Genomic DNA, 16,536 nt, shown 5'->3' on the forward strand with positions numbered 1-16,536 from the left:
GAACACATCTTTAACCCTACAGGATTGGGCAAAGCCATTTTCTTCATATGCAAACATTTAAATGGTTAATACAATGAAATTAGCACTACTAGTTTACATGTGACCCTATTTATTGCTAACATCTTTCAAACTTTATGATTCAAAAGCAGTGGGAACTGAAATGTGTAATTTTCCTCCAGAGCTAACTTTTGGGCTTAAAGAGACTGAAGACACCTTCAGGCTTTAACCTGCAAAACCCTTGTTTTTTTGGCCTTTTCATTATAGTGGAGTTTATAAGAAATATCTTTTATAATCATAGAATTTTAGAAAAGCTTCCTAAGCAGCTTAACCCTAGTTACTATCCACGTTGTACAATATCAGACTATGTTTAAATACTTGCAGTGACAGGATGTTCATTATTTCTTTAATGACATCTATTTCACTGGGAGACAGTTTAAATAATTAAAAATCGTCCTTTTCCTTCTGCCATAATAAGGGTTTTCAAATGTCTGAAGAGAGTCATTTAGTATTCCTTTTGTATTTTATTTCTTTGTAATTTCCTTAAGTATTTTCTTTTGTCTAAATCACATGTATCCCATTAAATGTAATATCTGTGAGGTGTATTTTTAATATTTTGTATATTGTTTTACATCAAAAGTGTGCTCACCATGGAGTCTTGATTTTAAGAGGGTTCATCATAAATAAAGCCAAAGACTAAGAGCATTGCCTTCAATGACAAAGCTGAGTAGCTCTGCATATATTTTGAAGTTTCCTGCTATGTTAGCAAGAATCCAATTGAACAGAGCCATTAAGTAAAGTGAATCAGGTCTATCTATCCATCTTCTACTTCAGTTTTTGGAGAAATGAAAGCTATACTCTTGAGAAGCTGCTAAAATGTATTTGTCAGCTGTATCTCTTGAGATTAATTTATATCTGCAGATATAGAGTGTAGTGTAATAGTGAAGAGCAAGGATTTAAATCTTGTCTTCATCTCTTACCCCCTGTGTGACTTTGAGAAAGTCACATGACCTCTGTGTCTCAGTTTACTCAACTAATATGGTGACAACGACCACACTTCCCTTATGATTGTTGTGAATCATACATAGTAGTGCTAACATGTTTTAGCTATGATTAGCCCAGGAGCCTATTCCTACTCATCATAAATCTAGCCCCTATATAATGATTATTTGATCCATGGGTCAAGCACTGGAAAATACTTTTCAATACAGTATATAAGGTGCAGATATAGATATACTATAAATATTCATAATGAAATTATGATGTTAATTATAAATAATAACTTAAGAAAGCCGGTATTGAAAATGTTTACCAGGTAAAGAAAAATCCATAATTTCTGCCTCAGATATGTCTCCACTGTGGTTTTAAGGATTCACACACAAATTAATTTTTCCAAATATCTTTACTTGTATTTTAAAAGCCGCTCACTAGTCTATTTTCACATGCAATCATATCATTTGGATTTCTTTTTTGTTCCTAATATAATTTGTATAATCTTATGACTTCATTAATCTCAAGTCAAGCCTTCATCAGATACAAGGATAGAGTCTGATATTTCTGTATCATTTCTATTTATATTTGTAAATGTCTTCTTCATTTCAGACTCTCTAAATTTTATTCTAAGGCTCAGCATATGAAAAATCTCTTAAGATGCAAGACTCTAGATGTGGAACACAGAAGGAAGCAGTACCTCTCTTCAAGGGAAGTCCAATTTAATTGGAGAGATAAGATATAGACACATACACACACACATGCATAAATAAAAAGAAGGACAAGAGAGAGAAAAACAGATGTAACAGTACCATGTAATATATGGCATTTCCAAATGATGGGCAGAGACAGTGCTTTAAGAGTTCAGAAGAAACAAGGTCACTGGGAAAGTCAGGAAAGGCTTCCCAAGGGAGAAGAAACACAGGCTGTGTCTTGGTGGATAAGTGAGAATCCACTCAGGATGGGGATATTATTTTAATGACACGTGGAAATGCCCAAAGCTATTTAGGCACTGGACCAGCAGGAATAGAGGATTCTTGCAGGCAAACAGAGAGAGAAGAATGGAGGAAGCAAAAGGAAAGAGTGGTGGAGGATGGGGGTGGGGAGAAAAGCTTATTTGAGGCCAAAATGTGGAATGCTTCAAATGTCAAATTAAAGGTGATAATTCAGAAAATAATAGAGAGGTATTGCAGGACTTTGAATAATTAAAAAACCAGAGGTTCAATTAAAAAAAAAATAAACTTAAAACATTTTGTCAATTTATCAGAAAATATACCCCACAAGTATATCAATTGATTTTACTGCATATGCTTTATTAAAGATTTTCAGAGTACTAATTTTAGTCTATGAACTTAATAACATAATTTAATTGAGTTAATACCTCAAAAGCTTTGTCAAGAAGGTTCTGCTCTCTTAGTTGGTTTCCTTTTGTGAAAAAAAGTTCCGATATGACTCTAGGGTCCTTTGGTTTCAGCTGGAGGGCCTTGTCTATAGCATCAAGTGCCTGTAGAGATTGGAAATTAAGACAGAATAAAAGCAGACTGACAAGGAAAAAATAACTCAAAAGATAAAACTTGCATTTTTTTGTTTCTCTGTATTAGTTGGCATGTTGTGTCAAATAGTGCAGTGGGGTGAGAATGGGGGATTTTCCCTGACTTTCTCACTCAGGCACATGTCATAGTCCACCTGTGAATCCAAACAACTGTAAACGTGGAGTCTCTACCTTGTCATGTTGCTCCTGCTTGCTGTAGATTGCTGACAAAAGGCGATAGCATTCAAGGCATCCAGTCTCCTCCAACACAATGTGATTGGTCATCTTTTCGGCTTCTTTTGTCTGACCCATCACCGCCAAAACTTGAGCCTGTAAAACCACACGGACCTTGGTTTAGAAGACTCTTTGTTATTTATTACCTTATCAAATCATGCATCACTGAATAGAAGCATTCAGAAAACACTCCTGATAAAAAGGTTCAGCAACTATTTAGTGACACACAGAGAGGGCTGAATTTTCACAGTTTATGGGTTTTGACTGTTGTTTGTTTATTTAGGCATGCATGTGGATTTGGGTGTAAATGGCAGGAACACCAAAGACCTCCAATGTATGATTTGTGACTTTTAAAAAGAGTTGACTAAATATGTCAGAAGACAACTAATTTCCTAGAATGCAATGGAACACAACTTGTGGCAAGATAAATTTGATTTATTGCACACTGAATAAAAAGGAAGAGTAAAGCTCAGAAAACTGAAATTAAAAAAGTATTGGTATCGTTAACTTTCCTGAATTTGATAATTGTACTATGGACATTTAAAGAATGTCCTCATTTGTAGGAACTAGTGCTGAAGTATTTAGAGATAAAGGGGTATTATATCTTTAACTCTTACATGGTTCAGGAAAAAAGTAAAATATATTAGTAATATGGATACATACACACAGACACATATATACTTAAGAATGTACATATGCACATATATGTACTGTCTTGTCTTTGGTGCATGCATTGGCCATATAAACTTTCATAAAATGGATATATTATCTCATTCTTGTTCTAGTTTGAGGCTTAATGAGTGTAGCTCCCTATATTGCATGTTGCATTTATGATCCCAGCTTCATTTTCTTTAGTCCTAATCTTGTAGTATATTGAGAAAAATAATACCCGGGACATCTCACCAGTGCCAGGCGGAGTTCCCTTTGAGAAGGCTGAAGTGCTGCAGCTTCCCGATAAATCTGCAAAGCCTCTTCATAACGGCCAGTGTTGTAATAGAGTGCTCCCAAGGGTGATAATATCTCAGCGTTGCGGGCCACCTGCAGCGCACTGAGTTTTGAAACAGGGAAATTGATACTTTCGTTTTAATAGGTGCATTTCCAAAAGGTTAGATTAGAGAGGACTATCCATGGCTTAAGACTGCTCCAACATGGTCTTTGTTTTTATGTCAAGAAGAAGTTTAAAAAATGATCACATTGACATCCTGCGAATAAGAACATCTCTAGTGAGCTACTAATAGGGAAAGTCAGCCCTTAGGGTCTTTTCCATTAGTGGTGATGTATTCATTCTGAAGTATGCAAAATTTTTCATCAAATCCCATTTTTGAAATTGCTATTTGTGGTTTGTGTTGCAGTCCAAAGCTTCAGAAAATATTGGACAAATTAAAGTGGGCATTAAATTCCAGCCTTGGAGTAGTACCGTGTCCTTACCAGTAGGCAAAAGTCATGAAGTGACTAAAGTCATTTATCCTGTTGCATGGTTGTAGTGTTCTCTTTGGAGGCAACTATCTATACCACTTGAATTTGCAAAAATTGCCACTATTCTATGAGCATGTCTACTTCAATTAGCTATAACGTTGAAAGGCAAGTCTGAGGCCTCTGAGTAACTGGCAAAATGAAGAAAAGGAACTTTACCGTTTGTACCATTCTTCGGCCACGCTGTTCTCTCCCAGAGACCTGTGGAGTCTCCCCAGGTTCACCATGGCCACGTGATGACTTGGGCTAAGTCCGATGGCCTGTTGGTAATGGGTCATTGCCTTCTCTGGAGAGCCTGTCATGGGTTGGTAAGGGCAGAATGCTCCTTTATAAAAAATGCAAGCACTCCATCTCCTTCTGACATATCAACCTTCCTCAGTAACACAGACAGAGGCATGCCGTCAATTATTCCGCTTAAATAGCTTGCATTTTGGCTTCTACTCTTTACCTCTGACTTGGAACCACTTCATTATTCATTTCTACTTCCAAAAAGAGCCATAAAAGCACATTTTAAGAAGTAACACACACCAAAGCCATTTCTTTTATTATTTGTAGCAAGTTTTAGCCAGTGTGCTTTCTGGCCTGGCCTTCACTCTAGCTAATGTGGTATTTTGAGATTATCAGAGACTATTATATATCTAGGATATTGCTGCCTCTCATTACACAAAAAGGAGAATAATAATAGCAAATGAGGCATTGCCATAAATAGGTATTAGTTATATTTTGAAAGTCTCTTTTCAAATCATACATTTCTGCTTAAATGGTATTTATCCAATGGGAATTAAAAAAATGATAATATTTCTACCTTGTGTTTGTCCAAAACCTTATATATTTTAAAACACCATTGTTTATGTGACCTCATAAGATCTCTGTAGGTATTTTTGATACCATTTAGCTGCATTTTGATACAACTAAGCTGCCCCTTGGGATTTAAGAGATACTAAAAAAAAAAATAAACAAAATGATCACTTTCCAGGTACAGGAAATAAAGCACAAAGACAAAGGGACTTGACAAAGATTCTAGAGCAAGTAAGTGTAAAGACTAGAACTAGAATCAAGTCTCTCTAGTTTGATGAAGTCCAGTCCTTCAGAAAAAAGCTTCCTAGGGAAATTACATCTAAGTGACTGAACCTTTAAACAGACTGAAGTTCTGAATGGAAGGAAGTGTTTATTATCTGGGCAGCAACCTCCTCCAGTGCACCTTGAATGCAGGTGTGACTAGGAGGTACCACGATAGACTCTACAAACCTACATAGAGATCACTGGGGATGGGGAGAATTTTACAAGTATGCAAACATGATTACAAAGAGAAAACAGTGGTGGAGAGATAAATGGTGCATCAGTGAGTTTCGTTTTTTTTTTAATTTGGAGGTGGGGCAGGTTATTGTTGAAGTAGAAAGGAGAGGGCTCATGGGAATTAGTATTTCTTCTGGATTTTATTCCTTTGTAAGTATGATACCTAATTTATTACAATGTTGCTGGTGAACCAGCAGGTGGCACCATACAACAGTTTTACATGCAAAAATAAAATTAATTTTTCTAGGCATATCAGAATACAAATTCATATCCTCTAAAACAGAAGAAATTTAAATATCTTAGAAAAGAAAAACCTCTTTTAGAGATTTCAAATAGAGTTGAGATATCATTCTGGAGGTTACTCTTACACAAGCTTTAGCCAGATATGGCAAATAGCCGCTGTATGCCAAGACCCAAGCAACAATATCACTGAAAACCCCAAAGAGTACCCTGGACTTTATCTAAGGCTCCATAAAAGTTTTACTTGGTAAGTCTATTTTTTCAGAAACTTAAATTTCAGATTGTCCCCATGCTAGTTAAGCCCTGAAATCCAGAAGTACCAGTCTTTCCAAGTACATGTCAGTTTCCTTCCTCTACCTCATAATGTTCACACTCCTTTTCGGCATGAAGAAGATAGAAAAGTCATTGCCCAAATACCTCTGAAGACTGAGAGATGGATCAAATGAGACGGAGGAGTTGTGACAGAGAGGTTAGGATTTGACAAGGGATTATCACTACTGAATCATAGTACTGATGTTTCTTCTTGGTTTTAGTCTGTTGGAACCACAGGAAGGAAAAACCTGAAATTGTTGAACTGCAACCATGTAGCCTTAATCTTTGATAATGGCTGTAAAACTCAATAACTTTTATCTATGACTGTATGACTGCAAAAACCTTGTGACTGATACCCCCTTTATCTAATCTATGGTTAGATGAGTAATAAAATAAAGCTATGTCTGGGAAAAAATGCAGAATACAGCATACTAAAAGACAGAAAAAAGCTGGGAGTGCAGTTACCTAATATGTACAGAATTATTAATAATGTTGAACTTAAATGTTTGGGGATGGATAGAGGTGATGGTAACTCATTCTTGGGATATAAGAAACAGTAACATTGTAGGTGAATTTGATTGAAAGTGGTTGTTTAAAGTCACGTACGTAAATAAGTTATTGCATGTGTGAACTATTACAAATGTAAAATAAATAACAGAGGAATATATGGGATAAAACATAGCTACTGCAAGCTATGGACTGTAGTTAACAGGAATATTTTAATATTCTTTCATCAACAGTAACAAATGTACTGTACCAATACTATGGTTCAACAATGGGGGTTGGGGAGAAGGGATATGGTAGGATTTGAGGTTTATTACTATTATTTCTGTTCTGGAGTAACGAAAATGTTCTACAATTGATCATGGGGTTGCATGCACAACTATGTGATGATACTGTGAGTCAGTGAGTGTATACTTGATAGTTTGTGTGGTGTGGGAATATGCCTCAATAAAATAGAAAAAAGTCCTCTTTGACCATTTAATATTGAAAAATAATTAAAAGTGAATTTTACTGTGGTCAACCATTGTAGTAGTCAACAAGAACAAAGTGGTGCTATTGCATTTAAAGTTAAACCTCTTTCTTTTCATTATTTATAAGTATTCATTACATGCCAGCAATACATAGGGCTCTGCACAAATCATAAACGAGAAGAGAATCCCTGCCCAGTAAAGTTTTTCATTAAATAAGATGGAGTAAGTGTATTTTATATAGCACCTGTCATCGGAGAGCACTCTATCAATTATAATAATATGGACATTAAGTATGGAACACAAGAATTCTGGAGGCTTTTTATCAGTTGTGAAAAGGTATTTACCAGGAGCTGGCGGCCAGACTTAATGCAGGTTCTGCATCAATGTAGAGGAACATTTAATCATCATAGCTTTACAAGCTTGTATAAATGATACTCAGAGAGGACTGTAAATCATCCAGGCTACTTCTGACCATCTGGAGATTTTTTTCTTAGAGATATGATTATAAGACCTGGGAAGAATTTACTGAACTGAACTTGAAGATTTAAAGAAACCACAGCTCCAAGGTTCAATGTGACTGTCAACAGTGTGAGCTTCCTGCCAAGCTCTGTGGATTTTATTTCTAACGTATTATTTGAGTTACTCCCATTTTGCTTGATTGATACTATCATCTAATCTCAGCAGAACAGGTTCTCTTTAATTTCACTCACCGGTATCAACTAAGAAAACCCCGTAGTTGTTGTGTAAATCTGAACTTTCTGGACAGTTTTTTATTCCAGCCTGATATATTTCCTCAGCTTCCTTAAATCTCTCCTTTAAAAAAAGAAAAATAAATTAGAAATTTTTAAAAATAAGCAATACACTGAATAATAGGAGAGACAAAAGCAGGAAAGCATTTACTGAACACCTATTGTGCAACAGGCACCAAGATAAAACAGTATGCATTTCACCTTAATTAAAGTCACTATTAATTATGCACAAATACCTACAATTCATATTGGCATTTGGTTCCTCTAGGACAAACAAGCTAATGTTTACTAAAGAGGGATATATAGAAAGACTTAGACCTGTTCAGCATGCCCTACTATTGGAAAAGACCTCAAAAATAGGTGTCTGAATGGGATGCCCTTTACCCCAGCAAATCTCCAGACGAAAATGAGTGATACATCAAAGAATATTTTTAGAAGTGACAGTATGGCTGGATGGTGGGAAGCCTGAGGGATTTATCTTTAGCTGCTTTTGAATAGCCAGATTGATTATCTACACTCTATGGTTTATTTGAGGTAGTTTTTGAGAAAAGTGGAAAGAGGAGGCTGATGCAGATTCTGGAGAGAGCTTTCCCTATCCTTTCTGTTATGAGTTGAATTCCACCCCCCCCCCCCCCCCACTGACCAAAAAGAAGATATGTCAAAGTCCTAACACCCAGTACCCTAGACTGTGATCTTATTTGGAAAGAGGTCATTACAGATGGAATTAGTTAAGATGAGGTTTAGGGTCGGGTATCCTTATGAGAAGAGGGAAACAGGGACATAGAGACAGATATGAGAAGGGAGAAGGCCATGTGACAGCAGAGGAAGAGACTGAAGTGCTACACTGCAAGCCAGGGAATACCAAGAATTGTAGGCAAACACCAGAAACCAGAAGAGGCGAGGAAAGATTCTTCTCTACAGGTTTAAGAGGGAGCATTGCCCTGCTGACTCCTTGATTTTGGTCTTCTAGCCTCCAGAACTGAGACAATAAATTTCTGTTGTTTTAGCCACCTATTTGGTGGGACTTTGCTATGCAGCCCTAAAAAACTAAGATACTTTCCTTACCTGAAATACTTCTGTATCCCACTAAATTGTTTGCTGCTTCCCTTAGGCAACCCGTGTTTTCCCATCTCTGAGCTGTTCCCTCCAACAGGACTATGTTCCCTCAAAGGCACAGTGCCAACTCTCTTACCTGTGTGACAAGGCCCACATCAATTGCCACATCTTCTATGGACAATTTTCTAATTGTCCTGTCTTGTCTTCTACCATGCTAGAGATTCAAGACTGTTACTACAGTTCCCTAACCCTACGTACTGAACTCTCCCTTGTATTAGGTGTTGATTGCTTAGGTGAGGATTGCTTCTGCTTAGCTCACAATGCCTATACCCCAAATATACAATGGCTGCACACAGACTGGATACAGCCCAAAGAGGTGTTAATCTTGATTCAATATTGTTCAGTGGTATCTTTTTGATTAAGTTGTTTCCATGGAGATGTAACCCACCGAATTGTGGGTGGTATCTTTTGATTAGGTGATTTCCATGGAGATATATCCCTACCCATTCAAGGTGGGGTTGCTTACTGGAATCCTTTAAGAAGGAATCTTTTGGAAAAAGCTTCAGAGCCAACAGAGACACTTGGAGATGTCTGAAGTGCCTACAGAGACAGCAGATGCCTAGACAGAGATGTTTGGAGCCCAGAAGACATCACTATGTGCCTTCCCATGAGAGGTTAAGCAAGCCAGAACCCAGTTTTGTGTCCCAGAGGAGGTAAATGAAGGCCCCAATACTCTTAGAGAGGAAACCACTGGCATCAGAAGCTGAAAGCAACAGAACCAGGAATATGACCCAGCAGATGCCAACCACATGCCTTCCCATGTGACAGACATCATCCTTCTTGAGTCAAGATATCTTTTTCCTGGGTATCTTCATTTGGACATTTTTCTGGCCTTAGAACTGTAATCTTGTAACATAATAAATTCTTTTTATAAGTGTCATTTCATTTTTGGTATATTGCATTACAGCAGCTTTAGTAAACCAATACACATAACAAATTTAGAAGTTCTTGTAAATCAGTTGAAATATCTCAATAATTTTTACAGTGATTACATGTTGAAATGATAATATTTTGGATATACTGGGATAAGTAAATATATAACTTTGAAACAAATGTCACAGTTTTCATTTTACCTTTTAAAGTAAAAGTTACTTGAAAATTAAAAATTATATATGTGGCACACATTCTATTTTTATTAGCCAGTGTTGGTCAATAAATGCATTGAACAGAGTTGGTGTTCAAATTAATTCCTACTGAAAACTACTTTGTTTCCTCTTTTGCCAAGTTGCCATGTTTGTGTCCAGTACCCATAATGTCCTTAAAGTCTTTTGCATAGCCTGAATAAATATGTCCTTTCTCTCCTAATTTGATTTATTTGTGTCAAGATACACAAAAACTAAGAATATGTACCTGCTTCTAATTCATTTCTCATCATACTCTAGCCAGGATCAACAGCCAATGTACTTTCATAGTTGTTTTTACCACATCATCAATATCCTCACCACTCCCCTACTTCTGTTCATTAATACCTTTCTTGGGAGGGAGGGGTTGTTGAAATTTCTTTTTATACTTTTAATTTGGATAACACATATATACCTTAAAATTTCCCATCTTAACCACTCTCAAGTATACAATTCAGTAGTATTAATTACATTCACAGCGTTGCCGCCATCACTGCTTCCCATTATGGAAATCTTCTCATCACCCCAAACAGAAACCCTGTGCCCGTTAAGCAATAACTCCCCACCTGTCCCCCATCCCAGAGATGTTTTTAATAGCCCTGCTTTAATCCATCCGTCCAGCCAATTTGTCCAGAGAAGCAGAGCAGCAATCCTGTTGTCTTATAGATACAACAGTGGCAAGTGCAAAAGACAGAGCTGAGCCAGCCTGCGATTGTTCTAGGTTATGCCCTGGGTTCAACAGACAACCCCCTTAACTCCCTCACTGACGCCCACAACGACAGTCAGGGGAAAACAGGTGTCCTAGAGATCTACCTTTATTTTTCCTTAATAGAAAAACATGCTCTCTGGAGGGTGAGGTGTGGCTTCCTACATTGAACCCTAATCTATTAATTAAATATTTTAATAATTCTGAATTATTTTTTAGACGTCAAATCATACATTTTTCACAACCATCTGAGATCATCATATCATAGTTTCTTTTACAATATTAGAAGGTAACATAATATTGGTCAAGGCTACCAGCTACCCAGGTTCAAACAATTATTCATGAGCAAATAATTTCATGATTTCTTAGTACCTTTGTGAGGGTCAGATAAAAGGGAAGTGATTCAGTATCAAGCACATAGTAACTTTTTCTCTAATTGGTTATGGGCATTTTCCATAACTTTAACCCAAGAAATGACCACTGAGCATTCAGCCAGATGCGTGGAAGGGAATGTAGAGCAACAATTAAATTACAATTTCTCAGACATGAAACCTCAAGCTTGTGAATAAAAATATGTTAGATGTTTACATTGAGTGCTGAGCAACGAGCCAAGATTTGACCCAGAAAGGTAACAGATGTTACCAATGACCAGTGACCTTTCTTGAATCCACACATTTAAGTAATAGCTAGGGAATATGACATGATTTGAATTTGGCAAATTTCACCTATGTGAATTACAAATTCATAGTCCAGCAAAAATGGAAATGTGTGTTTCTGAAAATATGTGCTTTCGAATGCTCAAACTCCACAAACTGTGCAACTCAAAAAAGTTAAAGATGAATGGAAATCTCAGAATATTTCCTTTCAACTTAATGAAGAGAAGAAAGAGTTTATAGAGTATCATCTATTGAAGCATGTGTGTGTGTGTTATATGGAGTCAGGAAGAACATAAATGATATAAAACTCCAATTGATACTGATGTCAAAAGTTGGTACTACTGGGCATTTATTGAGTTAGCCAGTCACTCAGCACACGTTTACCGCAATGGCTACAGGAGTGCGGCACAGAGAACCCATGACTACATGCATCCACCCCACTATTCACTACCTGTGTGACCTCCCTTACTCTCTCCTTGCCCCACTCTAAAACAGGGACAATAGCACCTATCTTATAGGCTTGTGAGGATTAAATGGATTAAAACATGTAAAAGCACTTAGAATGATGCTTAGCATGCAGAATTTGATAAATGATAGCTATTATCCTTATTATTATTGCTCAGTGAATTACAAGTTGTAGTACTGCTATTTATACCACTGGGAGATATATGCCAAAGACATGGAGATGAATAAAACATAATATGTCTACCCAAGGAGCTCAAAGGCTAGTGAATTAAAAATTACAATTCAATGCAACTAGTGTTATTAAAGAGCAAAGTACAGGATGCACTTGAGCTCAGGTGACCTACAGTTGTTACTGCAGCCATGTCAGACATCATGGCCATGCCCAAGCGGCATTTTAGCCAACAACTAGTTTCTTTCCCATAAAGCCTTTCAGTAATTCTATTTGACTAATAATTAACTGACTCTAGTGTCTTTTCTTTTTACTTTTCTTAATTACTTTCTGAAAAAAAAGTCAATAAATATTTAGCGTCTTAGAAGTAACCAGAGAAAGAATGACCTGGTTAAATCAAAATGGGAAATCAGTTCCTGAAAAGCAACAGTTTCCTCTGTTACATATATTAGTGTTTTAAACACTGTCATCTTTGTTTTCAAAGGCTCAAAATTTCTATTTTACATGGCACTTTTAAAATATACTAACATATAGTCATAGTGTGTTGGTTATGCTCATAACCAACTTGGCCAGATAATGGTGCCCAGTTGTCTGGTCAAACAAGCACTGGTCTGTTACTGCGAGGACATTTTGTGGAGACTAAAATCATCAGTAAGTTGACTGCACAATCAACTAAGGAGAATGCCTTCAGCAATGTGAGACATTTAATCCAATCATTTTTAGGTCTTAAAAGGAGAAATAATGACTTCAACAGTCAGAAGAGAGAACTTTCATCTCCATTTCAGTCAGCCAGCTTCTCCCAGGAAATTCATCACAAACCTTCCTTAAGAATTGCCAGCTTGCAGCCAGCCATGAGGAATTTGGACTCGTGCATCTGGAGCTGTATGTGACACTTTAATAAAATCTCATAATATTTACAGATATCGCTCTTGGTTCTGTTTCCCTAGAGAACCCTGACCAATACAAATGGTAAAATAAAAATAAAAAACATAAAAATATGATGGATGATATCAGATTTTTAGCAGGAGAAATATTAGAGCTGAAAACAACATTCATAAGATATTAGTTTACCACTGATTACAACAAATGAAAAAACTCAGGTCAAAGTGATTGAGAAACAGAGAATAGAGCCTAGGTTCTCAGTGGACAGAAAATTGGAGAACTCTGAATAAGAACAGTGTTTCTGGAAATAAGCAAAGGATGTCTCTGGCATCCAAACAAGCAAATACACTTTTGGATATTGCCAACCCATCCATCCACTCTCTCACCCCTCCACCCACCCATCCGTTGCCTCAAAAAATATTTCCTGAGCACCATCCATGTGCCAACTACCAAGCGGAGATAGAATAGTGAACAAGACAGACCCAATCCCTTTTCTCAAGACAGTAGAGAAGACTTAAGACAAGAAGGAGATACTGCAAAGCAGCGTGACAGTGTCATGGGGGCAAAGCTCAAGGGGCTTGGAAGGCAACCAGGAGTGGCACCCACACTTGGGATTAGACAGATACGCCACAGCTGTCATGATCTGAATGCTTCGGGACTCTGGTTATTGTCAACTCCAGCAGCTGTATAAAATAAGATGTGCTAGAAAAATGTCTTTGCATACTTGTGATCTTAAAAACACATGCTTATAACTAAACTGGGGCAGAGTTGAAAGATGCTTTTTCCTGAAAGGAATAAAATTGATTTCCTCACATTCTAACTAGCTGAAGTCAAACAGAACAGTGAACATCAGTTTTCAAGTGCAATTACTGTTTTACCTGATTTAATTTTGCCTTTTTCCTACTTTCTTGCTGCTCCAAAACAGGCAAAGAGATCACATTTTTCATTGAAAATTTCTCTTTGCTATTTGCAGGTTTATGAGCTGAGTTTCCACTAGAAATGCAATTTTCAAACTCCAAAGATGTAATAGGATTTAAAAGACCATGCATGTCAAGAGCAAGTAATCACACTCCTATAACCTTGGCAGCCCCAAGGGCAGTCTGGAGACTGGCTCTGTGAAAAATGTCTTCAATATCTGCCTTGCCTTTCCTGTCACTTGACTCTCAGTTTCAAGGAATGAGTAATTCTGCTTATTAAAAAAGGAAGGGGAACCACTACAGGAGAAAAATATTTGAAAGGTGTTTATTTAAAATAAATTCTACCTCTTCTGGAAGGGCAATGCATTTATCTTAAAAAGTAGTATTATCTAATCCTTGAAGCTCAATTTCAAGCACTCACTTTCATTTATGTCATCTGGCCAGAAGTCCTGAACTAAGCCTGATCACTCTTAGTCTGCACAGGCTTGTGAGTTCCAAAGGAAATGAATATAAACTATTTATAAGGCAACTTTAATTTAAAAAGCTTCTGACTCAGAGAATGGATCTGACAAATAATACTGTCTGCTGTACACCAGAGTCCTCAACCAAATGCTGCCTGAGCAGGAAATGGACCATGGAGAGCAGCCAGTTAACAATGGGCAGCATTCAGCCATGAGGTCCTCTCTGCAGCGCAGAAGCATTGGCAGTGAGTTGGAGATAAAATGAGCCTTGCAGGAGAGAGAAAACATAGTCAACATCCCCACTTTTCATGTGCTATTGTCATCTAACCTAATACACTTTTTTTTTTTAACCTCAAAAGGAAAAGAAAGTAAATGTATATTTTTCTGGAAAAGATGAAGGCCCCTAACTGCAATTTACTCTCCTGGGCCAACTGATTATGTTTGGAAAATATTTCTGACATTGAAGGTTGCAGTAATCAGGAAGACAGGGGAGATCTGCTCAATGTAGCAGTTTACAAACTTCCTGGTTGAGAACCCTTCTGCACTCTCAAAAATTACTAAGGACACCAAAGAGCTTTTACTTATGCAGGCCTAAGTATCAACATTTACTACATTAGAAATGAAGCTGAGAAGTATTTAAAATATTTATTATTTAAAATAATAATAACCTCATAAACACAAATAACACACTTATATGAAAGATAACTCTATTCCTCAAAGCCAAAAAAAAAAAATTAGTGAGATCAGTGGTATTATGCTACATTTTTGTTAATCTCTTTAAGGTCTGGTTTAAGACAAGATAGCTAGATTTTCATTTCTGTTTTTGTGCTTAATCTGTTTTTTTTGTAAAGAGAAGCTGTGGTTCTACAGAATAATCAGGTATAAGACCCGTCTAACACATTATTATTAACACTTTGCTTTAGTGTAGTATATTTGTTTCAGTGAGGAAATCAAATTTAAAAAATTGTACTATTAATTATGTTCCATGGTTTGATTTAAAGTTCATATTTGTGTTTGAAGTTCCATGGATTTTTAAAAAATATTTTTATTATAGTGCAATATATACAAAATAATATTTCCCCTTCTGACCAACTCAAATATATAATTCAGTGACATTAACTACATTCACAGTGTGGTGCTACCATCACCACCATCATTATCAAAACTTTTTCATCATCCCAAATAGAAACGCTGTACATTTTAAACCTTAATGCAATCTATTGTTTGAGGCTGTGAAGAAAAATCTAGCCTCACACAGACATTTAGTTGCAAAAGGAGAGTAATTTCAATAGCCTTTTTATATTTATGGATGCATGATGGTCGTTTACTCATAAGTGAATGAGAGTATAAAAGGCAAATTACTTCTTATTATTTTGAAAAACGCATAGAACTTCTTGGACTCCAGGGGTCCCCAGTGCATACTTTGTGACCTGTTGGCTAATGGATGGTCTGTATCAAATTGTACTTACTGTATAGAAGGGGTAGGGTGTGATATTCCAAATTGTTGAAGGACCTACAGAGAAGATGGATTTGGGTGCCTGTCCTACTGCACTGACATCGCAGTGAGGTATCTGAACTTCTTTCTAGAAGTACTTTTACTCCAGTCAGGGGTGTAAGAACATAAAATCGTAGGTATCTCTCCATCTGTCAAATGACTTTATTCAAATCTAGGAAGGTTATGAAAAACTTAAACTCATGCCAATGACTTCTCTAAGAAACTATTCAAGACACCAGCTCAAAAGATAAAGCACAGATGCCTCTTTTCTTTCTCTTTTCTTTTATTTTTTATATTTATATTTATATTTCTTCACAGTTAATTCCATCTATCAGATATTAAATGAACTTTTTTTTTTTTTTAACATGGGCAGGGACCAGGAATTGAACCCATTAACATGAACTTTTATGGGAAACAGGCTATTGATCTTTGATGTCTAATCTCTTTTACATTAAAACAGAATGAATCTGGCATTCCTCCCCTTAAGGAAATGTTGGGTATTTTCTAATCCTGGATTTTCTTACCATACAGTGATTATCATCCTGTGACAATATAAGCAAGAGAGAAATAATCACTTCAAAGAGGAGATTCCAAGAATCGTAAAAGGAAAGTTAAAAGAGAAAGTACATTGTTGACATGGTCAAACAACCACAGGGGTATAACAATATCAGAAGAACTGGGAGAGAAACGGTAAAATTCCTCTGAATTTGCATACAATTTCAGCGTCCTACTTTTCTAGACTCTTCTGCCAC

General features: G+C 36.6%; 1 protein-coding gene across 4 annotated transcripts in view; it reads right to left on the reverse strand.

Annotated features, from left to right (window-relative positions):
• Positions 1–16,536, reverse strand: part of TMTC1 (transmembrane O-mannosyltransferase targeting cadherins 1) — a 284,735-nt gene that overhangs the window by 10,414 nt on the left and 257,785 nt on the right. For all 4 annotated transcript variants that reach the window (XM_077170430.1, XM_077170429.1, XM_077170433.1 and 1 more), the window contains 5 exons: positions 7,758–7,860; positions 4,385–4,520; positions 3,656–3,800; positions 2,711–2,848; positions 2,369–2,491 (listed from right to left, as the gene is read on the reverse strand). In XM_077170430.1, the coding sequence (XP_077026545.1) occupies positions 2,369–2,491; positions 2,711–2,848; positions 3,656–3,800; positions 4,385–4,520; positions 7,758–7,860 (645 nt within the window). The remainder of the gene's footprint in view (positions 1–2,368; positions 2,492–2,710; positions 2,849–3,655; positions 3,801–4,384; positions 4,521–7,757; positions 7,861–16,536) is intronic.

The sequence above is a fragment of the Tamandua tetradactyla genome, chromosome 7 (assembly GCF_023851605.1).
Source record: "Tamandua tetradactyla isolate mTamTet1 chromosome 7, mTamTet1.pri, whole genome shotgun sequence".
Lineage (NCBI taxonomy): Eukaryota > Metazoa > Chordata > Mammalia > Pilosa > Myrmecophagidae > Tamandua > Tamandua tetradactyla.